The sequence below is a fragment of the Oncorhynchus kisutch genome, linkage group LG7, assembly GCF_002021735.2.
Source record: "Oncorhynchus kisutch isolate 150728-3 linkage group LG7, Okis_V2, whole genome shotgun sequence".
Classification (NCBI taxonomy): domain Eukaryota; kingdom Metazoa; phylum Chordata; class Actinopteri; order Salmoniformes; family Salmonidae; genus Oncorhynchus; species Oncorhynchus kisutch.
The window spans coordinates 50,199,410-50,224,236 of NC_034180.2; the positions used below are offsets into that span (position 1 = coordinate 50,199,410).

The 24,827-nt window shown below is 41.9% G+C and overlaps 2 protein-coding genes and 1 long non-coding RNA gene across 3 annotated transcripts in view; 1 reads left to right on the top strand and 2 right to left on the bottom strand.

The window, feature by feature from the left end:
- LOC109893825 (oocyte zinc finger protein XlCOF6.1-like) overlaps nt 1-5,626 on the top strand; it is a 28,721-nt gene extending 23,095 nt beyond the window's left edge. Inside the window, exon 4 of the mRNA XM_020487025.2 lies at nt 3,137-5,626. Within this exon, the coding sequence (XP_020342614.2) occupies nt 3,137-4,242 (1,106 nt within the window). The 3' untranslated portion in view covers nt 4,243-5,626. The remainder of the gene's footprint in view (nt 1-3,136) is intronic.
- LOC109894725 (uncharacterized) lies at nt 4,485-11,655 on the bottom strand. The gene is made up of 3 exons (XR_002255904.2): nt 11,161-11,655; nt 10,497-10,595; nt 4,485-5,504 (listed from the first exon to the last, which is right to left on the bottom strand). It is a non-coding gene; the product is annotated as an uncharacterized LOC109894725 (long non-coding RNA).
- A 4,582-nt stretch (nt 11,656-16,237) lies between these two features.
- LOC109894726 (complement component C1q receptor) lies at nt 16,238-18,737 on the bottom strand. Its single transcript, XM_020488422.2, has one exon. The coding sequence runs from the start codon at nt 18,070-18,072 to the stop codon at nt 16,330-16,332; it is 1,743 nt and encodes a 580-aa protein (XP_020344011.1). The 5' UTR covers nt 18,073-18,737; the 3' UTR covers nt 16,238-16,329.
- Between the last annotated feature and the right edge of the window lie 6,090 nt (nt 18,738-24,827).

Here is a 24,827-nt window from a genome sequence, read left to right on the forward strand (position 1 = left end):
CCCAGGGTCCTTAGCTTAGTGATGAGCTTTGTGGGCACTATGGTGTTGAACTATGAGCTGTAGTCAATGAACAGCATTCTCACATAGGTGTTCCTTTTGTCGAGGTGAGAAAGGGCAGTGTGGAGTGCGATTGTGTCATCTGTGGATCTGTTTGAGTGGTATGCGAATTGGAGTAGGTTTAGGGTATCCGGGAGGATGCTGTTGATGTGAGCCATGACCAGCCTTTCAAAGCACTTCATGGCTACTGACGTGAGTGCTACGGGGCGAAAATCATTTTGGCAGGTTACCTTAGTGTTCTTGGTTACAGGGACTATGGTGGTCTGCTTGAAACATGTAGGTATTACAGAGAGAGGACAGGGAGCTGTTGAAAATGTCAGTGAAGACACTTGCCAGTTGGTCCGTGCATGCTTTGTGTACACATCCTGGTAATCCATCTGGCCCCGTGGCTTTGTGAATATTGACCTGTTTTAAAGGTCTTGCTCACATCAGCTACCGAGAGTGTTATCACACATTTGTTAAGAACAGCTGGTGCTCTCATGCATGCTTCAGTGTTGCTTTCCTCGAAGCGAGCATAAAAGGCATTTAGCTCATCTGGTAGGCTCGCGTCACTGGGAAGCTCGCTGCTGGGTTTGACTGAGGTATACTCCTCAATGCCATTTGTAGCGTAGCGTCAGCGTCATCTGACCACTTCCATATTGAGCGAGTCACTGGTAGTTTCTGCTTTAGTTTTTGCCTGTAAGCAGGAATGAGGAGGATATAGTTATGGTCAGATTTGTTAAATGGATGGTGAGGGAGAGATGTGTGCATCTCTGTGTGGAGTAAAGGTTATCTAGAGTTTTTTTTCTCCTCTGGCTGCACGTGTGACATTCTGGTAGAAATTAGGTCAAATGGATTTAAGTTTGCCTGCATTAAAGTCCGCAGCCACTAGGGGCGCCGCTTCTGGATGAGCATTTTCTTGTTTGTTTATGGCCTTATAGAGTTGGTTGAGTGCGGTCTTAGTGGCAGCATCGGTGTGTGGTGGTAAATAGATGGCTACGAATAATATAGATGAGAACTCTTGGTAGATATGATAAGCTGTAGTCCAACCTAAGGTACTCTACCTCAAGACTTATTTAATATTAGACATCGCACACCAGATGTTATTGACAAATAAACAAACACCCCTCGTCTTACCAGACATAGCTTCTCTGTCCTGCCGGTGCATAGAAAATCCCGCCAGCTCAATATTATCTGTGTCGTCGTTCAGCCACGACTCCGTGAAATATAAATTACAGTTGTTAATGTCCCGTTGGTTGTGTAATCTTGATCGTACGACATCCATTTTAGTTTCCAATGATTGCACTTTGGCCAATAGAAAGGATGGCAGTGGGAGTTTACTCACTCGCCTAAGAATTCTCCGAAGGCAGCACAACCTCCGCCCCCTTTTTTTCGCCATCGCAAATGACAGGGATTTGGGCCCCTGAGAAAGCAGTATATCCCGTCGGACTGTTTTTAAAGAAACATTCTTCCAGATCGAGGTGAGTAATCGCTGGTCTGATGTCCAGAAGTTATTTTTGATCATAAGAGACTGTAGCAGCAACTTTAGGTACAAAATAAGTTAAACAATGCGAAAAGACGGAACAAAATAGCACAGCCGGTTTAGGAGCCAGTAAAACGTCAGCCATCCCCTCCAGCGTTATTCTGCGCTCTGGTACTTTTTTATTTTATTTATTTTATTTTTTATTTCACCTTTATTTAACCAGGTAGGCTAGTTGAGAACAAGTTCTCATTTGCAACTGCGACCTGGCCAAGATAAAGCATAGCAGTGTGAGCATACAACAAAGAGTTACACATGGAGTAAACAATTAACAAGTCAATAACACAGTAGAAAACGAAGGGGGGGTCTATATACAATGTGTGCAAAAGGCATGAGGAGGTAGGCAAATAATTACAATTTTGCAGATTAACACTGGAGTGATAAAAGATCAGATGGTCATGTACAGGTAGAGATATTGGTGTGCAGAAGAGCAGAAAAGTAAATAAATAAAAACAGTACGGGGATGAGGTAGGTGAAAAGGGTGGGCTATTTACCAATAGACTATGTACAGCTGCAGCGATCGGTTAGCTGCTCAGATAGCTGATGTTTGAAGTTGGTGAGGGAGATGAAAGTCTCCAACTTCAGCGATTTTTGCAATTCGTTCCAGTCACAGGCAGCAGAGTACTGGAACGAAAGGCGGCCAAATGAGGTGTTGGCTTTAGGGATGATCAGTGAGATACACCTGCTGGAGCGCGTGCTACGGATGGGTGTTGCCATCGTGACCAGTGAGCTGAGATAAGGCGGAGCTTTACCTAGCATAGACTTGTAGATGACCTGGAGCCAGTGGGTCTGGCGACGAATGAGAGAGTGTCCTGAAATAGTTGTTGTGGTGACGTTCTATTGAAATGGATACTTGCATAGTCTAAGTTTTAATAAACAATACTTTTATTTTAATTTTAAAGCCGCGTTAGACAGGATTACCTTCACATACTGACCAGCTCAAATGGACAGAAGCATTCCAAACTCATCTCTCGGCATGTCCAGCCCACTTATTACCTCAGCCAATCATGGCTAGCGGGAAGGTTGCTGTCCTTTTTCTGTGGCTAAACCAACTAGGCTCATAATTTATTCGTATTTACAGATGGCATACAAGTTTAAGGCACATGAAAGTTCACGTTCAAGAAGTAATTTCTACCCCCCCCCCCCCAAAAAAAAAGTTTGCCTAAACACACTTTCTGTTTCATAGTCATAACAAAAGGGCGCTCCATGAATTAAATTGATTGAACACATGTTTTTAGTGGTTTTGTTTATTACAGAGTAACAAAGGAATATGCTATTGTGTTTGAAATAAAGTTAAATATATTTTAATGTTACCTTAGACGTTCATAAACACAACCAAGTTGTTATTATTGTGAAAGCATATATGAAATGGATTAAATTACACTGTTAGAATGTTGCAGTCAAAATGATTGCTCATTAGTTCCAAAGCAGAGAAACCTACTGTAAGTAACCCATTTCAGGACTGCTTTATTGGTCACATTGCTTTCTTTTCATTTGATGCAAAAATTAAGCATTTGTGTTTCACCAGCTCACTTGATGTTCTGTTGTCATTTTACACAGGAGAGACCCCTAACTCCTCTGACCAAGTTGAGACATTTCCTGCTTCAGTCAAGCATCGTCGGAAAGTGAGTAAAGTGAAGAGGTCTCACCACTGTCCCCACTGTGAGAAGATTTTCCCTTTCCTTTCATATCTTGAAAGACACGTGCGAAAACATTCCGGAGAGAAGCCTTACTCTTGCTCTGACTGTGGGATGAGTTTCTCTCAACTGAGTGGCTTGAATGTGCACCAGCGAACACACACTGGAGAGAAGCCTCACCACTGTCCTCACTGTGAGGAGAGTTTCCCATTCCCATCATATCTTGAAAGACATCTGCGTAAACATTCTGGAGAGAAGCCTTATTCCTGCTCTGTCTGTGGGATGAGTTTCTCTCAACGCAGTGGCTTGAATGTGCACCAGCGATCACACACTGGAGAGAAGCCTCACCACTGTCCTCACTGTGAGGAGAGTTTCCCATTCCCATCATATCTTGAAAGACATCTGCGTAAACATTCTGGAGAGAAGCCTTATTCCTGCTCTGACTGTGGGATGAGTTTCTCTCAACTGAGTGGCTTGAATGTGCACCAGCGATCACACACTGGAGAGAAGCCTCACCACTGTCCTCAGTGTAAGGAGAGTTTCCCATTCCCATCATATCTTGAAAGACACATGAGAAAACATTCTGGAGAGAAACCGTACTCCTGCTCGGTCTGTGGGATGAGTTTCTCGCAACTGAGTGGCTTGAACGTGCACCAGCGAACACACACTGGAGAGAAGCCTCACCACTGTCCTCACTGTGAGAAAAGTTTCCCATTTCCATCATATCTTGAAATACACCTGCGGAAACATTCTGGAGAGAAACCGTACTCCTGCTCTGACTGTGGGAAATGCTTCACAACATCAAGTCATCTAACCTCTCATCGGATAACTCACACAGGGGAGAAGCCTTACTCCTGCTCTGACTGTGGGAAGAGCTTCCCATTCCCATCATATCTTGAAAGACACCTGCGGAAACATTCTGGAGAGAAGCCTTACTGCTGCTCTGACTGTGGGAAATGCTTCACCACATCAAGCAATCTAACACTTCATCAGAGTGCACACAGGGGAGAAGCCTTACTATTGATCTGACGAGTGTGGAAGAATCTCATCTGGACAGTCTGAACCTTCGCAAGTAAAACACACAGGAGGAAAACCTTACTCCTGCTCTAAACGTGGGGAAGGATTTCACCTCACCAAGTCATCTAACCGTTCATAAGAGAGTGCACGCAGGAAAAAAAAGCCTTATCAATGTTCTGAATGTGGGTACTTTCGAACACCACCAGCGAATAAGTACAGGAGAGAAGTCGTACTCTTGTCCTGACTGTGAGAAGTGCTTCACCTCATTGAATCAGTTAAGTGTTCATCATAGCACTATCTGCTACGTCTTTGCTGATCAATTACATTGTAAAATTACATTGTGCTGCCCTTTTTTATAGACCTGTGGAAGTCTTTCGATTGTGTTGACCAATTTTGGCGGCAGGTAGAGCGTTGGACTAGTAATCGAAAGGTTGCAAGATCGAATCCCCCGAGCTGACCAGGTAAAATTCTGTCGTTCTGCCCCTGAACAAGGCAGTTAACCCACTGTTCCTAGGCCGTCATTGAAAATAAGAATTTGTTCTTAACTGACTTGCCTACTTAAATAAAAATTGGCCTGGGTCAGGCAACCTGCATTTGGTTTGAAAACAACCTGACCGAGAGGACACTTCTGATGGTGTTAAGTAAAGTTTCCTTTAGTACTAAAGGTGCCCCACCATGGGTCGATTTTGGGCCCTGTACTTTTTACTATCTATATAAGCACTATTGGTTTGTAAGAAATTGTAACCTCCACTTGTATGTGGACGATACTGTAGTGTATTCTGTTCACAAGGCTCGTCCAGAACTACAATCTGCCTTATGTTTTGCAGAAAGCCTTTGTTGAACTGAAGTTGGTACATAATGCAGGTAACCAGGTATGTTATTTTCAAAAAACACTTAAATGTATTTGATGTTTTATCCATATATATATTCATTGGATGGTGACAACATTGATAGTGTCCCTGTTTATTATAATAATACATGGGACTTATTTTCAATGTCGCTTTTACCATTGTGGAAACTAAACAGAAAACAAGACGAAGTCAGGAAGAAATGAAACCAAGGGGGAGGGGCTTAAAGGGAAACGAGTGTGATGTCAGTGTGGGGGAGGAGTTCGGCTGCAGAGTTCTGAACCATTTGGAGCTTATGGAGGGAGCTTGCGTTGATGCCTGGAGATTAGTGAGTTGCAGTAGTCGAGACGGGAGATGATAAATGCTTGGATCTGGGTTTCAGCGACAGATGTAGTGGTGGAAAGAGGGTGCAGTCCAGGATAACACCTGGGTTGAGGCAAAGACAATGGTATCATCAATGGTTAGATCGTTAACATGTGTGTAAAATGACAAGTATTGATACATATTTGAATTCAATCTATTAAAGATATATGGAACTGTTTGGTCAATTCTGTGCCTATATTTATTGTATGTAGGCCTAACTATTGGCTACGAGTAAGAATGTCTTTATGCTGAATCCAATTATCCCTCTTCGATTTAGGATAAATCTCATCAATAAAAACTCACTGGAGGTCAATAGTCAATCAATTAACTATTTATGCAAATAGATCTTTCAGAATCATTGACATAGATGCTCTACCAAAACCTTCCCTTTTGTGTTCTAAGCACTGCAGCCGTTGTTTTAAAAAGTGTTAATACATACAGTGCAATGGGAGGTGGTGTGGCATGTCGGCAGAGGACCAGGACCACTATTGAGGACGTGAAGTGCCGCTAAGGTACACAATAGTAGGTTTTGGTAGACAGTGTGCTCTTTGGTAAAAGGGAGCAAATTGATCATAAAAATTAAAGGACTAAGGCACTATTCAAATAATGAATTAAAATGCCTTTATTTTTATGGCATGTTCAATGGAAACAAAGGTTTTTAAAAATGTATGCGTTTCGGCTGCATGGCCTTCGTCAGGGAGTACTCAAAAGCATTCTGATGAAGTATATGAAAAGTGCCTTGGTCCTCCTTTTTGATGTCTTAGGACTTATTCTTTCTAGAAGTCCATACATTGTAAACTAGCTCTAGCCAGCAGATCCCGGTGTGTACAGAAATGAAGGCTATTCCATGTGAGAAATTACCAAGAAACTGAAGATCTGTTACAACGCTGTGTACTACTCCCTTCAGAGAACTGACTAACCAGAATAGAAAGAGTGGGAGGCCCTGGTGCACAACTGAGCAAGAGGACAAGTTCATTAGAGTTTCTAGTTTGACCAACAGACGCCTCAAGTCCTCAACTGGCAGCTTCATTAAATAGTACCTGCAAAACACCAGTCTCAAGGTCAACAGTGAAGAGGCATCTCCGGGATGCTGGTCTTCACAATAGGTTTTTGTGGTGAAAAAAAAAAGTCCTGATTATGGTTTTTATTCACCTTGTCCAGTGTAGAGGCCTATGGGAGTCATTGAAGAGGTAAGGGATGGTAAATGTGATCTGCATAATATACCAATAGACATACCTTTGTATGCCTCCTTGTCTGTATACGTACAGACACAAAAGTGAGCAGTTCAGTTATTTGTGCCTAGCCTTCAACATACAGTACTCTCATTCTTACATTGTGTTTTGGACAGGTTTGCATAAATATGAAAAGAGATGTTACCTTTAAACAATATCAATTTAGATCATACAGTGGGGCAAAAAAGTATTGTCAGCCACCAATTGTATTTTGGCCCATTCCTCCATGCAGATCTCCTCTAGAGCAGTGATGTTTTGGGGCTGTTGCTGGGCAACACAGACTTTTTGCCTTTCTACAGATTAAAACCTGACATTGTCGTGGATTGACAATGGATCTCTGTTTAAAGTATTCTCCTTTCTATACAGTTAAATTCCATCCTCCAGAAAAGTCAGATCTAATATTGCAGCAAATATTATGGTTCAACTTCAATGTACTGCTAGAGAAAAGAAAAACTATTGGAAGAAAATGTACAAGGGAATAATATTTATGAAGGACATTGTAAACAAGGACGGTAAAAATTGTCACACAAGTAACTAACAGTGTATGTGGAGGTGTATGCTCAATACCAAATTATAACCAACTCATCGCAGCTCTGCCACAAAATTGCAAGACAATTAAATAATTTGTCCATTAAAAATCATAAATGGCTGAAAATGATTCAGTATAAATAAATATAATTTGTTTTACTTCAAGTCAAAAGGTTTGAAAACAATGCCATATGAAGTAAAAGTGAGTTGGGAACAGGTCTTTGATGTCCGAATACCTCGGCATCGGGTCTATGAACGGACGTAGAAAACAGATGACACATCAATCCATTTCAATTTAAGTTATTATATAACATACTTGTTACAAAAATACAAAACATTTAGGAACTTCTGTTGTTTCCATGACAGACTGACAAGGTGAAAAATAGGATCCCTTATTGATGACACCAGTTAAATCCATTTCAAAATCAGGGTAGAAGTAGGGGAGGAGACAGGAAGGATTTTTAAGCCTTTGAGACAATTGAGAAATGGCTTGTGCGCCATTCAGAGGGTGACTGGGCAAGACAAAAGATTTAAGTGCCTTTCAATGGGGCATGGTAGTAGGTACCAGTCATGCCGGTTTGAGTGTATCAAGAACTGCAACACTGCTGGGTTTTTCCACGCTCACCAGTTTCCCCGTGTGTATCAAGAATGGTCCACCACCCAAAGGACATTCAGCCAACTTGACATAACTGTGCGAATCATTGGAGTCAACATGGGCCAGCATCTATGTGAAATGCTTGCGACACCTTGTAGAATCTATGACCTGACGAATTGAGGCTGTTCTGAGGGTAAAAGGGGGTGCAGCTCAATATTAAAAAGGTGTTCCTAATGTTTTGTCCACTCAGTGTGTTGGCGGGCATTGAACAGTCAGCCTTGTGCAGACTGCCACAAGGAAACCAAGTCAATAAAGAGATCATATTTTCTGGTACTGTCCATCGGTGGCTCACTTTTGGATTCAGGAATGGATGTGTCATTTCATAACGTGGTTCAGGTGGACCTGCAAACTGTATTGTTAGGGGATCTGAAGAACTATGATATGTCAATGGGAACTTGGGTAAAGTATTTCTGTTTAGGGCAATATAAGTAGGAATGTTACAAATAGAAAATGATTCAAGTAAAAGTGAAGGTCACCCAGTAAAATACTACTCGAGTAGAAGTCTAAGTATTTCATTTTAAAATGTACTTCAGTATTAAAAAAAGTAAATGTAATTGCTAAAATATGCATAAGTATTAAAAGTATAAATAATTTAACATTCTTATAGTAATAAACCAGATGACACCATTCTTGTTTTAAAAAATATTGTAATTATGGATAGCCAGGGGCATACTCCAACACTTAGACATAATTTACAAATAAAACATGTCTGTTTAGTGAGTCCACCATATCAGAGGCAGTAGGGGTAACCTGGGATGTTCTCTGTTTAGTGAGTCCACCATATCAGAGGCAGTAGGGATAACCTGGGATGTTCTCTGTTTAGTGAGTCCACCATATCAGAGGCAGTAGGGGTAACCTGGGATGTTCTCTGTTTAGTGAGTCCACCATATCAGAGGCAGTAGGGATAACCTGGGATGTTCTCTGTTTAGTGAGTCCACCATATCAGAGGCAGTAGGGATAACCTGGGATGTTCTCTGTTTAGTGAGTCCACCATATCAGAGGCAGTAGGGGTAACCTGGGATGTTCTCTGTTTAGTGAGTCCACCATATCAGAGGCAGTAGGGGTAACCTGGGATGTTCTCTGTTTAGTGAGTCCACCATATCAGAGGCAGTAGGGATAACCTGGGATGTTCTCTGTTTAGTGAGTCCACCATATCAGAGGCAGTAGGGATAACCTGGGATGTTCTCTGTTTAGTGAGTCCACCATATCAGAGGCAGTAGGGATAACCTGGGATGTTCTCTGTTTAGTGAGTCCACCATATCAGAGGCAGTAGGGGTAACCTGGGATGTTCTCTGTTTAGTGAGTCCACCATATCAGAGGCAGTAGGGGTAACCTGGGATGTTCTCTGTTTAGTGAGTCCACCATATCAGAGGCAGTAGGGGTAACCTGGGATGTTCTCTGTTTAGTGAGTCCACCATATCAGAGGCAGTAGGGATGACCTGGGATGTTCTCTGTTTAGTGAGTCCACCATATCAGAGGCAGTAGGGATAACCTGGGATGTTCTCTGTTTAGTGAGTCCACCATATCAGAGGCAGTAGGGATGACCTGGGATGTTCTCTGTTTAGTGAGTCCACCATATCAGAGGTAGTAGGGGTAACCTGGGATGTTCTCTGTTTAGTGAGTCCACCATATCAGAGGCAGTAGGGGTAACCTGGGATGTTCTCTGTTTAGTGAGTCCACCATATCAGAGGCAGTAGGGGTAACCTGGGATGTTCTCTGTTTAGTGAGTCCACCATATCAGAGGCAGTAGGGGTGACCTGGGATGTTCTCTGTTTAGTGAGTCCACCATATCAGAGGCAGTAGGGGTAACCTGGGATGTTCTCTGTTTAGTGAGTCCACCATATCAGAGGCAGTAGGGATAACCTGGGATGTTCTCTGTTTAGTGAGTCCACCATATCAGAGGCAGTAGGGGTAACCTGGGATGTTCTCTGTTTAGTGAGTCCACCATATCAGAGGCAGTAGGGGTAACCTGGGATGTTCTCTGTTTAGTGAGTCCACCATATCAGAGGCAGTAGGGGTAACCTGGGATGTTCTCTGTTTAGTGAGTCCACCATATCAGAGGCAGTAGGGATAACCTGGGATGTTCTCTGTTTAGTGAGTCCACCATATCAGAGGCAGTAGGGATAACCTGGGATGTTCTCTGTTTAGTGAGTCCACCATATCAGAGGCAGTAGGGGTAACCTGGGATGTTCTCTGTTTAGTGAGTCCACCATATCAGAGGCAGTAGGGGTAACCTGGGATGTTCTCTGTTTAGTGAGTCCACCATATCAGAGGCAGTAGGGGTAACCTGGGATGTTCTCTGTTTAGTGAGTCCACCATATCAGAGGCAGTAGGGGTAACCTGGGATGTTCTCTGTTTAGTGAGTCCACCATATCAGAGGCAGTAGGGGTAACCTGGGATGTTCTCCATATCAGAGGCAGTAGGGGTAACCTGGGATGTGTGAATTGGACCATTTTCCTGTCCTGCTAAGCATTCAAAATGTAAAGATGTACTTTTGGATGTCGGGGAAAATGTATATTTTCTATAGGAATGTAGTGGAGTAAAAGTAAAGTACAGATACTACTTAAGTAATTTTGGGGTACTTTAAAATATTTGTACTTAAGTACGTTACCATTGCCCGCAAAATAGACAACCCCTTACCTGATGGACTGAGGTGCATATCTGTTCATAGCGATGGCCCCATGAAGAACCTTTTTCACTTTTATCAGTTGAGGCCGGTTGGACGTACTGCCAAATTCTCTAAAAACACATTGGATGAGACTTAAATTATCTGTAACCAGCATGCCAATTGCAGCGCGCTTCAAAACTTGAGACATCTGTGGCATTGTGTGACAAAACTGTACAGTTTAGAGTGGCCTTTTGTCTCCAGCACAAGGTGCACCTGTGTAATGATCATGCTGTTTAATCAGCTTCTTGATATGCCACACCTGTCAGGTCGAGGGATTATCTTGGCAAAGGAGAAATGCTCATTAACAGGGATGTAAACACATTTGCGCACCAAATTTGAGAGAAATAAGCTTTTTGAGCGTATGGAACATTTCGGAGATCTTTTTTTTCAGCTCATGAAACATGTGACAGACACTTTACATATTTTTTGTAATGTTAACAAAAATGTCCTTATGTTTATACAAAACTAAATAATGAAGCATGTCCCCCATAGTTTTGCTCACAATAAATGCTAACGTTTACCAACTTGTTATTTAGCTAACTAGCAAGTGTGCGTCTAATTCAAATTAAAATCAATAAATAGCTATCAAGCGAAGTTTCGCAAAAAAGAGTGTAGATAGCTCGTCAAACAACTCACCATTTTTAGAGTTTGTAGCTATAACGCTTTATCAGTCAAAGACTGACGACAGCTATCGTGTCAGCCTGGGAAAGAATGATACCTAGTCAGTTGCACAACTGAATGCATTCAACAGAAATGTGTCTTCCGCATTTAACCCAGTGGGCCTGCTGTAATCGACATCCACGTCTTCGGCGCCCGGGGAACAGTGTTGCTCAGGGCAGAACGACAGATGTGTACCTTGTCAGCTCGGGGATTCGATCCAGCCCAACGCTCTGACCAATGGGCTTCCTTGTCGACGAATGTTCCCCTAGGAGGCTATGTGGAAAAGTCTGTTTCAACAGTGGCGGAGGGAGATTGCGTCAGTGCGTGTGAAATGGCTGGATCTACATGCTTCAGTCAATTGGATAATTTAGCTTTTTCCCCCGTTTTCTTCTGTGAAGACATTCTTGCTTGATTGAACACACTGCACATTTAACAACATTGAACATTGTCCACTGCTTTGTGTTTCAACGGCTTACTGAGAAACAAATCACTATTTTAATTAAATGACACTTTATTTTAGCGTCCATAACTTTGTGTCACTGGAATTATAAGTTAATAGCTTGATTAAAAATGACGTGTCGTCTTATTGATCAACCATCCTATCGTTTTTATTGATTCATATTGATATACTGTCAACCTATTTATTAAGATAAAATGATTTCCATCAAAACAGTATAAAGTGTTACGATATTATTATGCTTTTATGATCACCTAGTTCCAAATATATAATGACCTGGGAGACGTACATATTCTATAAGGTTTTCATTCCCCCATCAGTTTTTTATGTTCTAATTTCAAATTACTGAACAAGCCAACTTCGAATGGAACAGTACCAATGTATACCACTAGAGGTCCTCATAAACAAGTGGACAGCAGGGTTGTAATAGACTAAATGGGAGCAAAAATCTAATGCAGAAGCCACACCCAACGTGCCAAAGACCATTTGGTTTGATTTTCCTCTTTATCGACAATGTGAAACCCAAACTGAGCGTTGAGCCTATCAGATGGTGTTTCAGTTTGGCTTACACTGTAAAACGGTGAAATATCATTAAACAGCTCACTATACAGTACTGTAAGATTGTTAATGTGTGAAAGAAAATGGATTTTGATTTTTAGCTCCAATGTAAAACCTATAATGATGAAGACACATCAGAGAGCGTGTATATTGCATTAAGAGTTTTTTTTTCTACTAATACCGGATGGTATTTCAACAAATCTTATTTTTTAGGATTATTGAACGTGTTCAAGGCTATCTTGGGGGAATTCGATATTTCTCTCCGAAGTGAAACGGGCTGCTAGAAGGAGGAGTTTGGAGAAAGCTGATTTCAAATCTCCCGTGGGCACTGCTGAAATCAATATCATTGGACAGACTCTATGGGAACATTCCTCCTAGGGGAACATTCGTCGAGAAGGTAACACAGGCTAACAGGACATCGGGTTCATGCTTGATTTGTAGAGACCATACCAAGTATTTTCCACCCCACTGAGACAGGTAGTAAGGTTTTTGTCTATAGCCCAATATTCTCAACATTGTATTTTTTATTATTGTTCTTAGAAAATGTTTTTAAAACCATATACATTTGTTCATCAATTACTAATTGCATTGTTTTATTAGCACAATAAAAAGTGGATTCTGACTAAAATGCAATATTTTGAATCAGTTATTTAAATTACAATGTGTTGAAATGCGGGCTTTTATTTTGAAGGTTTCCTCATTACCATACAAAAGTTCAATCATAATTGGTGCTGCTGAATCAACTAGCTCATTTTAAATTGGATTGTAGCACACAGAACCTAGAGCTATAGGAAACATATCATTTTTCTACCTGTTTTACGCTGAAGTTGCAAAGTAAAGACCTCAGTTAGGAAGAGGTAGTTACTCACTACACCTCATTACTCATTCAGGAGCCAGCTAATAGCTAGCTAGCTAGGAGGATTTACATTTCAGTTAGCCTACCTACAATCAGTCAGAAGTTTGGACACACCTACTCATTCAAGTGTTTTTAAAATTGTATTTTTGACAATTTTCTACATTGTAGCATAGTAGTGAAGACAAACTATGAAATAACACATATGGAATCATGTATTAAGCAAAAAAAAGTGTTAAACAAATCCAAATATTTTATATTTGAGATTCTTCAAAGTAGCCACCCTTTGCCTTGTATTGTAATGTTTTTAAAATTGTATAAACTTCGTTAATTTTGCTGGACCCCAGGAGAAGTAGCTACAGCAGCTAATGAGGATCCATAATAAATACAAATACCCGTTGCAGATTTGCTATGGAAAGCCTCGCAAGGAATTTTTCAACTAACCTGTTCTTGGTGTTCTTTTTTCTCGATTTGTTATAAAGTGTATTTTATAAATGTCCTTGTCCATTTTACAGGTGGTTCTCCCCCCCCCCCCAAAAAATGAAATTATTCAGAAAGATATTAAATCCACGTTTTCCATCAAGTGAAGAGTTCCCTCCGATTTTAGCTGCTTGGAATCTTGCATTTCCCAACATATTTGCAGGAACTAGTCATGTCTATGCGATACTCCTGCAACCACATGTAGATGATAGCGTGTCACACAGGGTCATCACTAGTTACCACTGCCACAAAGTCATGATAATGTCTAAACCCTGCCTATTTATAATTTATCTTGATAAAATCGGATTTTAAACCTTACCTTAACTACACTGCTAACCTTATGCCTTACCTTAAATTAAGATCAAAAAGTTTTTTAAATGTTTTATTCATGATTTTTTACAATATAGCCAATTTTGTAGCTGTGATAACTGTCACACAGTGCGACCGGAACAGATATCTATCTACAAACATGCATGCGGCATTTCTTACTCAATACAAAATGTGGATTTAATATATTTCTCAATATTCTTAGTTTTTTGGCTAATGTCCATGTCCACCTGCAACTGGACACTGACATTTATAACATACACTTTTTACTGACTAGAGAACGAAGAAAGTATTGCCAAGAACAGGTTTGTTAATTGCCAATGTTATGGAGCATCACATATTCAGTAGCTAAGCAGTCAGGCACACTGCTGTTTTTAGGAAGTCAAATCATCAAAGTAAATGGACATCATCTCATCGTAAACAATGTAGCAGGGGCCATAGTTAGCATAGGTATGCTAGTATGTAGCCTTGGCTTGTGGGAGAGCGGCTCATATAGGCTCCTACCTTATCTCCTGTTTCTGTAGCGTGAGGCAGCTTGATGTACAAGTGCACAGCCTAGACAGGACGCTAGCCTATTGCAGGGCCTTTCTTACAATCTACATTATCTCCTTAATGTTGAGTACCAAGCGAAGACTCGGCAGGGGATTGAACTCACAACCTTACAATCTACATTATCTCCTTAATGTTGAGTACCAAGCGAAGACTCGGCAGGGGGTTGAACTCACAACCTTACAATCTACATTATCTCCTTAATGTTGAGTACCAAGCGAAGACTCGGCAGGGGATTGAACTCACAACCTTCCAATCTACATTATCTCCTTAATGTTGAGTACCAAGCGAAGACTCGGCAGGGGATTGAACTCACAACCTTCCAATCTACATTATCTCCTTAATGTTGAGTACCAAGCGAAGACTCGGCAGGGGGTTGAACTCACAACCTTACAATCTACATTATCTCCTTAATGTTGAGTACCAAGCGAAGACTCGGCAGGGGGTTGAACTCACAACCTTACAATCTACATTATCTCCTTAATGTTGAGTACCAAGTGAAGACTCGGCAGGGGATTGAACTCACAACCTTCCAATCTCAGGGCGGACACTCTAACCACACGGGTCCTGAGTTGATCTATATATACAGTACCAGTCAAATGTTTGGACACACCTACTCATTTAAGTGTTTTTCTTTATTTTTACTATTTTCTACATTGTAGAATAATAGTGAAGACATCAACACGGTTTAAATGTGCCTTGAATTTAATGTTTTTATATAACTTTTGGAGTTATTATTTATTGTCAATTGCAGATTCCAAGTGACTTCACTTCCTCAAATATTGAAGGTGGAATTTATCATGCGTGGCTCACTGCCACTGGCACACGAGGGGTTTTTCTTTATTTGGATTCACATTATATATATATAGAATTATATAATAATATAATTCTAATCATTCATTGATAAGCCTACTTTATTAAAATGTGTCAGTGTAATATTAGAATATTAATATAGAATATTATAAACTGGATGGTTTGAGCCCTGAATGCTGATTGGCTGAAAGCCCTGCTATATCAGATAGTATACCAGGGTTACGACAAAACATTTGTATTTTTACTGCTCTAATTATGTTGGTAACCAGTTTATAATAGCAATAAGGCACCCCGGGTGTTTGTGGTACTGTATATGGCCAATATACCACGTCGTGCATAAGAACAGCCCTTCGCCATGGTATATTGTCCATATACCACACCCACCCACGCCTTATTGCTCAAATACAACATTGTATCATATAATTTCAAGTAAATTGAAGACTTGAAGTATTCAAGTAAATTAGGCCAAACATTTCAGGTGTAATGAAAAACATGCCATCTGTGAATATGAAGCAACTCTTATGACTAGCCTGGTCTCATAGACTAGACGTAACGTCGTAAATGTAAATCTGGATCACTCAAATTAGTATGACATGTTATGTTTAGTATAGTTACGCAAGACAGAAAGTTACTTAAGGCAAAAAAGAAAAGGTGAGTGGTTGGTCTGGTCGTGGTAAATGCAACCCAAAGGTTGCTTGTTAAAATCTCATCATGGACAACTTTAGCATTTTTGCTAACTAGCAACTTTTCAACTAGTTTCTACTTTGTAGCTACATTGCAACTACTAAGTATGTTAGCTAACCCTCTTGCTAGCGTTAGCCACCTAGCTTTTTTAATACATACCATATGAAACATAACATATTATACGAAATGGAGTGTCTCTGATGTATGTACGTACAGAATACTGGGAAATACGCTGAGACCAGGTTGTTATGATGATTAAATACGATTGTAACCTTTATGAATGATCATATAAAATATGTGCTTTTTTGAAGGATTTCAGACATACTTAAAAAAAAACAATTTTATGAACACGTTTTATTTATATATTCGTAAATAATGCAATGTCAGAATTATATTGTTTTTACATTCCCGAGTTGACACTATTTCACGCCGTGCTTTCAAGTGACCCGTCAAATTTTTCCAACTGAGTCTCTATACCAGAAGCCACCCAACAATAACTGTCAGCAGTGGCGATTTTCTTCCTCGCTTCTCTTTTTGAACGACTACATCGAAACATGACAATACCAGAGGTTACTGCAATTAGAAGAAGTAGTGGAACAAGAGAAGCAATAATGCCAATAAACAGCCACGAGCTCAAAAAAGAGCCATTATGCGTAAACCAACTAGTTCCAGTGGTTTTGCTGGATGGCTCCTCGCGCGTAATGTCCTGCGTAATAGTGCCTTGAGGTGGTCCGTCGGTGAACTGAGGCTCGTTCTGTAATTCAACCTTAGATATGGTTATAGTGTCAATGGTCTCGTCGTGTTGGTCGTTGTCTCTATAAACATTTGACGTTTCAACAGTGGAAACAACAGTCACATCTCGAATGCAGGTGATACCATTAGGGTGTAACCGGAAGTGCTGATGGCAGGAACACATGAAACTACCAATGGTATTAGTGCATTTGTCCTCGCATCGATTACTGAGGCATTCGTCTATATCTATACAAGTATGACCGTCCTCGGACACAGTGAACCCTGCGATGCAATGGCAGGAGAAGGATCCTTCAGAGTTAAGACATATTTGTGGACATCTAGTTTCAGTGCACTCGTCTATATCGTGGCATTTGCCCTCAACCATTCTGTAGCCTTTATTGCACTTACAAGTGTAACTACCTTGGGTATTGACGCAATGATTACCGTCGCAGGCATTCATTTGGCATTCATCGACATCGATACAACCAAATTGGTCTTTATCCAATTGGAAGCCGCTTGGGCATACGCAGGAGAACCCCGTTTGTCCTGTTACGCATTGGTATTGACATGGAGAACTGTGACAATATTCCTTTAAGTCACAAGATACTCTGTCCTGTCCTAACACATAACCGTCCTTGCATCCACAACGAATACCACCGGGGTCACTATCAAAGCACACATGATCACATCCACCGTTTTTATAGCCACAACTCTGTTTATCCGTGGCGCAAAACGGACCGGGGATAGTCCAGCCATAGACACCATCCGTTAACTTACAAATAGAAAAGTGGTCATTGCCATTACATCTTATTTCAGCATATGTTCCAAATGGAAACGCGGTCAAGTTATTATCCTCATTTAATGGATTTGCTGAGAATGGGAGCTTGTAATTCACTTGCTCCCCTCCTGCCAACAACAAAGGTTTACACATTCCCTTGAAGTAGAATTTGCAAGCGTAAAAAGCCTTTTCTTTGCAAGATCCATCCGTCCATTTTAAATCATTGCGACCGGATAAAGAATAGTATACCAATACGCAACGCTCTTCTGTGCAGGTGCTGCGAGGTTCCTTCTCCCAGTTGGAATATTGGGATGTTTCACTTCCAGATATCCACTTAAAACCTCTGAGACTCAAGCCCGTTATAATGCAGTCCCCTTTATGTAATTGCAGTCCGATCCAACATTTGTAGTCCAAATTGCGATTCCTTAAATCGATCTGTGTAAGGATTGATTGAAGCTCTGCTTCCTCAGCTTTGTCTTTAGTTGTTACCAAGTAACCCCCGTTATCTACACATTTCATACGAGCGTCTTCGAAGCTGACTCCCTCTATATGAAAAGTGAAACAGGCATTGGATGTGCACACCGTTTCTTCTCCGCCAGTGTCTGCTCCAGTGGCTCCCCAGACAGAGATTTGCAGTAAAATTAGCAAAAGCATCATTCCCACATAATCCAACAACAACCATTGATTTAAATATTTTATATGCTACATTTATGCCTTATTGGCAAACGGATGACAAACGAGGCTCTCTATTCCCTGCCAAAGTACAACGTGTTGCGACTTTGAATTGTACATTCAAGCTCCTGCATCCTGTTTTCTATATACACTTAAAACGTTTTTTTTTCTCTCCCCCAGTTGGTTTTTGTCTCCTGCTGAAGCAAGTTCCGTTGTGGAAAACCAAAACAATAGCAGCACCCTCATTGTTTTGACTTGTTATCCAGATGGCTCCCGTGCTGAGTAAACGTAATATCAGACTGCTTGTTTGTCCTATACAAAGTCAGGTAATCATTTTCCAGCTGAAAAACAACAACAACCGATCCGCATCAAATAGTGTATAGCTTGCAAAAACCATGAAAGCGCTAAAACATGGCATTTAATGATTTCCCGATGTATTAATTCATATGAAAATAACGATTTGTTTGTAATAATTTGTCATATTATATTTCTTTCATTTTCGATAGTCTATAGTTGTTGATTTAGTTATTAATTGTGTTATGTGAAACGACTAATCTCGTTTAAATTGAGAGAATAAAGCCTTCATTTACATTCTAAATGGACAGACAAAAATGTCTTCCCCAAAAAGCAATAATAAAAATGAAAAAATAAAAAATTGGTTCCAATTTGTGACAGAGAACTGGGCCCTTTTCCAGACAACCTTTTCTAACTCATTTAAAACCTCTGCTGACATGAAAGCCCGGAAAAAGCACAATAGTTAATTTCTAAAACAATAGATAGACAGGATGGGGAAGAGATGCTAGGAAGTTCACACCCATGCTGGTTCATGGGTCAGGTTGTGTATGTACAGCAAGGGGACATACTGTCAGGCAATTATTGAGGGCTACTGGTGGAGGCTCAGTCAGTCTCACCAACATCTTAAATGCTGTTTTTCCCCTTGGCAGACAGGATAGCATTTATTTTTTTGTTATACCCGAATAACTGATTAAAACCAACCACTGACAGATGTTCAATGTGTCTATATGTGATTTTGTTCTATAATGTTAGTGGTATTAGCTGTCTTGTTATTGTTATGTGTCCATGGTTTTATGTGGTTGAGAAAAGTAAATGCTGATATTTCAACCCAGTTGACTTCCTCCCCAGTTTATTATATAGTCATTTGAGGTTGCTATCTACTACACTCATAGAGAAAAGGGTTCCAGAGGGGTTCTTCGGGTGACCCCATTGGAGGACATTTTTGGTTCCAGGTAAAAAAGCATTTTGGTCCCGGGTAGAACCATTTTGGGTTACATGTAGAACCCTCTGTGGAAAGGTGTAACGATTGTCATCGGGAGAAGGAGAAAGAGGACCAAGGTGCAGCGTGGTAAGTATTCATAATACTTTTAATAAATATGAAAACTTGAACAAAACAACAACACGACAAACAAACAGTTCTGCAAGGTGCAATACACACAAAAACAACTACCCACAACCCATAGTGGGAAAACAGGCTGCCTAAGTATGATTCTCAATCAGAGACAATGATTGACAGCTGCCTCTGTTTGGGAACTATACCAGGCCAAACACATAGAAATCTAACACACAGAACAAAACACAGAATGCCCACCCCAACTCACGTCCTGACCAGACTAAAATAGAGACATAAAAAAGGAACTAAGGTCAGGACGTGACAAAAGGGTTGTACATGGAACCCAAAATGGTTCTACTTGGAACCTAAAGAGTTCTACCTGGAAACAACAATTTTTTTTCTAAGAGTGTACCATTGGAGTGATCTTGAGCAGGGTCAGTGAATTGTTCTTTAGTTCCTGTGGTATGTAAATAAATGTGGCTGCAGAGCACTTCCTGTGTTTGTTTAAAGAATGGAAGTGGCACAAGGGGCCCCTTCAGCTACTCGACAACTCCGGCTCCGCAGTGCAGTCCAATGAGTCTCTCTGTACACAATAGTTTTCTTCTTTGAAAAAATACATGAAAAAAAAATCTGGCATGAATGTGACTGTGCTGCCTGGAAACAGTCCACATCAATTCCAAATGTTCTGTAAATAGGCTTCTATTTTTGAAAGACTTGAACAACTAACACAGACTATCAACCCACATTAAAAGATAGGATGTGGACATGTAGTTTATTTTATGCCAAAGTTTGAGTTGTATGTTGGCTGTATAGTTTATACAATAGATCAAATATTAAGCTCTTATCTGTTGTGATTAACTGTATCTTATCTCATTGATTCTGCACAAATCCCCAGTTTTAGGCAAACTGTGGCCATGTTCGAGAGCATCAAAGCCGTGATGTATCATGAGTCAATTGTGACTGACTGACTGATCTAAACAAAAATATTGAGTAGTTATTTATGATGCAAAGTGATTTGTAGATCAGTCAGTCTCAAATTGCCTTTAAAGTCAGTGGCATTGTCGAATGTGTCATGGGTTTTGTGAGGACGTGATGACACTAGCGCCACCTTAACGGCAGCCGAAAATAGAGCCCTACTGTAGGTGTGTGCTAATGAAGGGGGGGAGGGGGGGGCGACAGGGAGAAGTGTTTGGGGAAGATAGGGAGGAGGTTGGGGAATTGGCGAAGACAGAGAGAGGTGTGTTGGGGAAGACAGGGAGGGGGTAGAGAAGACAGGGAGAGGTGGCACTGTGATGTCCAAGCGGAAATTATAGGCATGACACACAAGTGAATGATTGATTTAAACTTTTGTATGTTTGCATGACAGGCCTATAAGACATTGAAAAGCCTAAATAAAGTGGTAGACCTGCATCATAAATGACTGGGTGACAGGTAACACCCGAGAACCATCTTCTTATGTAAGGTTTTCAGTCATTACATTCGCCCACATTTGGCTCTGTGAAAACTACAATTCTGACGTTGTGTGTTTTAACGTTTAGAAAGGTCAATAAATCATCGCTTTCGAAACGGTTTTCAAAACGAATGCTGATATACCCCTTTCATGTCAGTGAGAAATAATCTAAATAAAAATAGACTTACTGTAGCAGTTTAGATCCATATCCAGTTGATGAATTACACTTCCTCCCCAGTTGACTTCCTCCCCAGTTGACTTCCTCCCCAGTTGACTTCCTCCCCAGTTGACTTCCTCCCCAGTTGACTTCCTCCCCAGTTGACTTCCTCCCCAGTTGGCTTCCTCCCAGATGGCTTCCTCCCCAGTTGACTTCCTCCCCAGTTGGCTTCCTCCCAGATGGCTTCCTCCCAGATGGCTTCCTCCCCAGTTGACTTCCTCCCCAGTTGGCTTCCTCCCAGATGGCTTCCTCCCCAGTTGACTTCCTCCCTAGTTGGCTTCCTCCCCAGTTGACTTCCTCCCCAGTTGACATCCTCCCCAGTTGACTTCCTCCCCAGTTGGCTTCCTCCCCAGTTGACATCCTCCCCAGTTGGCTTCCTCCCCAGTTGGCTTCCTCCCCAGTTGACTTCCTCCCCAGTTGACTTCCTCCCCAGTTGACTTCCTCCCCAGTTGACATCCTCCCCAGTTGACTTCCTCCCCAGTTGACATCCTCCCTAGTTGGCTTCCTCCCCAGTTGACTTCCTCCCCAGTTGACATCCTCCCCAGTTGACTTCCTCCCCAGTTGACTTCCTCCCCAGTTGACTTCCTCCCCAGTTGACTTCCTCCCCAGTTGACTTCCTCCCCAGTTGACTTCCTCCCCAGTTGACTTCCTCCCCAGTTGACATCCTCCCTAGTTGGCTTCCTCCCCAGTTGGCTTCCTCCCCAGTTGACTTCCTCCCCAGTTGGCTTCCTCCCCAGTTGACTTCCTCCCCAGTTGACATCCTCCCCAGTTGGCTTCCTCCCCAGTTGACTTCCTCCCCAGTTGGCTTCCTCCCCAGTTGACTTCCTCCCCAGTTGGCTTCCTCCCCAGTTGACTTCCTCCCCAGTTGACTTCCTCCCCAGTTGACATCCTCCCCAGTTGACTTCCTCCCCAGTTGACTTCCTCCCCAGTTGACTTCCTCCCCAGTTGACTTCCTCCCCAGTTGACTTCCTCCCCAGTTGACATCCTCCCTAGTTGGCTTCCTCCCCAGTTGGCTTCCTCCCAGATGGCTTCCTCCCCAGTTGACTTCCTCCCCAGTTGACTTCCTCCCCAGTTGACTTCCTCCCCAGTTGACATCCTCCCTAGTTGACTTCCTCCCCAGTTGACTTCCTCCCCAGTTGACTTCCTCCCCAGTTGACATCCTCCCCAGTTGACATCCTCCCTAGTTGGCTTCCTCCCCAGTTGGCTTCCTCCCAGATGGCTTCCTCCCCAGTTGGCTTGCACAGAGATGTTCAGAACACCCAAGATAGCTAATTAGCACAGGCGTCGGCCTATATCTTCCATCTGTCTTCCATAAACAAGCGACGTAACATGGAGATATGGCCCTGTGGGAACATTAACACTCTTCCTATAAAAGGTGTGTAGAAATGTACCTTCTTCTATTTCAGAGTTAAACACGAGGAGCCATGTCGAGAAGGCATCACTTACTATAGATTTATAGACCATGTCCACAGTCTACTTAACTAGAGGCCATCGCCACTCATAGATAGGGTCCTCAAAGTGAAACACAACGTTTTGGAAACAAGGTGTTCCTCAAGTACGGCAAGAAGTAGTTGCAGAGGTAGTTTAACTTAACAACAGAAGCCCGTATAATGTTACGCCGTAGGTGTCTGTGGCGATGCCTGCCCACTTGCCCTTCAGGACAGGAATCATGACTCCCAGCACGGCCTGTACAGTTTAACACCCCAGCCTCTTTTTACCCCCTCTCGTTCTCTTTTTTCCACTTATCCTGCTTTAGGAAGCAGAGAAGATGAAGAAGGTAGTACCTGCAAGAGGGTGTTGTGGATGAGAACAGACAATGGAATAGATTGGAGACCCAAGCCAGCCGTCCGCCACTAACACACAAGGTGTGTCACAAAATGGCGCCGAAGAGGATGGCTGATATTATACATGTCCCATGTGACCCATGTGACCAATGTGACCAATGTGCTATTTTGCTAGTTTTTTTTGCATTGTTTGTAACTTATTTTGTACATAATGTTGCTGTTACCGTCTCTTATGACGAAAATAAAAAATATTTTTCCTTTAATGAGTCCGACGAGAAGGATATATGCTCTCCCGGGAACAGGCCCAAATTCATGTCATTTACGTGAAGAAAAGACGAGGAAGATAGTACGCAGATCGGGCTGCCTTCTGAGAATTCGTAGGCGAGCGAGTAAACTGCCACTTTCTTCTGTTCTACTTGCTAACATGCAATCATTGGAAAATAAAATGGATGACCTACGATTATCCTACCAACGGGACACCGAGTCGTGGCTGAACGACAACACAGAAAATATAGAGCTGGAGGGATTTTCCATGCACTGGAAGAACAGAGATGCTACATTTGGTAAGATGAGGGGTGGGGGTGTGTGTCTTTTTGTCAATAACAGAATAAGTCTTGAGGTATTGCTCGCCTGAGGTAGAGTACCTTATGATAAGCTGTAGACCACGCTATCTACCAAGAGAGTTCTCATCTATATTATTCGTAGCCATCTATTTACCACCACAAACCGATGCTGGCACTAAGACTACACTCAACCAATTCTATAAGGCCATAAGAAAACAAGGAAATGCTCATCCAGAAGTGGTGCCCCTAGTGGCCGCGGACTTTAATGCAGGCAAACTTAAATCAGTTTTACCAAATTCTTACCAGCATGTCACATGTGCAACCAAAGGAAAAAAACTCCAGACCACCTTTACTCCAGACACAGAGATGCATACAAAACTCTCCCCCGCCCTCCATTTGGCAAATCTGACCATAATTATATCCTCCTGATTCCTGCTTACAAGCAAAAACTAAAGCAGGATGTACCAGTGACTCGCTCAATACGGATGTGGTCAGATGACACGGATGCTACACTACAGGACTGTTTTGCTAACACAGACTGGAATATGTTCCGGGATTCATCCAATGGCATTGAGGAGTATACTACCTGTAGTGGAGCAGGTTGAGAGTTTCACATCACCAAAGAACTATCATTGTCCAAACACACCAAGAAAGTTGTGAAGAGGGCACAAAACCTTTTCCCCCTCAGGAGACCAAAAAGATTTGGCATGGGTCCCTAGACATACAACATGTGGGGTTAGAGCGTTGGACTAGTATCTGGAAGGTTGCAAGTTCAAACCCCCAAGCTGACAAGGTACAAATCTGTCGTTCTGCCCCTGAACAGGCAGTTAACCCACTGTTCCTAGGCCATCATTGAAAAGAAGAATTTGTTCTTAACTGACTTGCCTAGTTAAATAAAGGTAAAATAAAAAATAAATAAAAGATCCTTAAAAGGTTCTACAGCTGCACCATGGAGAGGTCCTGACCGGTTGCATCGCTGGCCACCGGACTATTAATCAAATGGCCACCGGACTATTAACATTGATTTCCCCCCCACTGCTGCTACTCACTGTTAATTATCTATGCATAGTCACTTCACCCCCACCTACATGTACAAATGACCTCAATTAACCTGTACCCCCGCACACTGACTCGAGTGGAGGTTATATACAGGGCGTACCGGTGCAGAGTCAATGTGGAGGCTATATACAGGGGGTACCGGTACAGAGTCAATGTGGAGGCTATATACAGGGGGTACCGGTACAGAGTCAATGTGGAGGCTATATACAGGGGGTACCAGTACAGAGTGAATATGGAGGCTATATACAGGGGGTACCGGTACAGAGGCAATGTGGAGGCTATATACAGGGGGTACCGGTACAGAGTCAATATGGAGGCT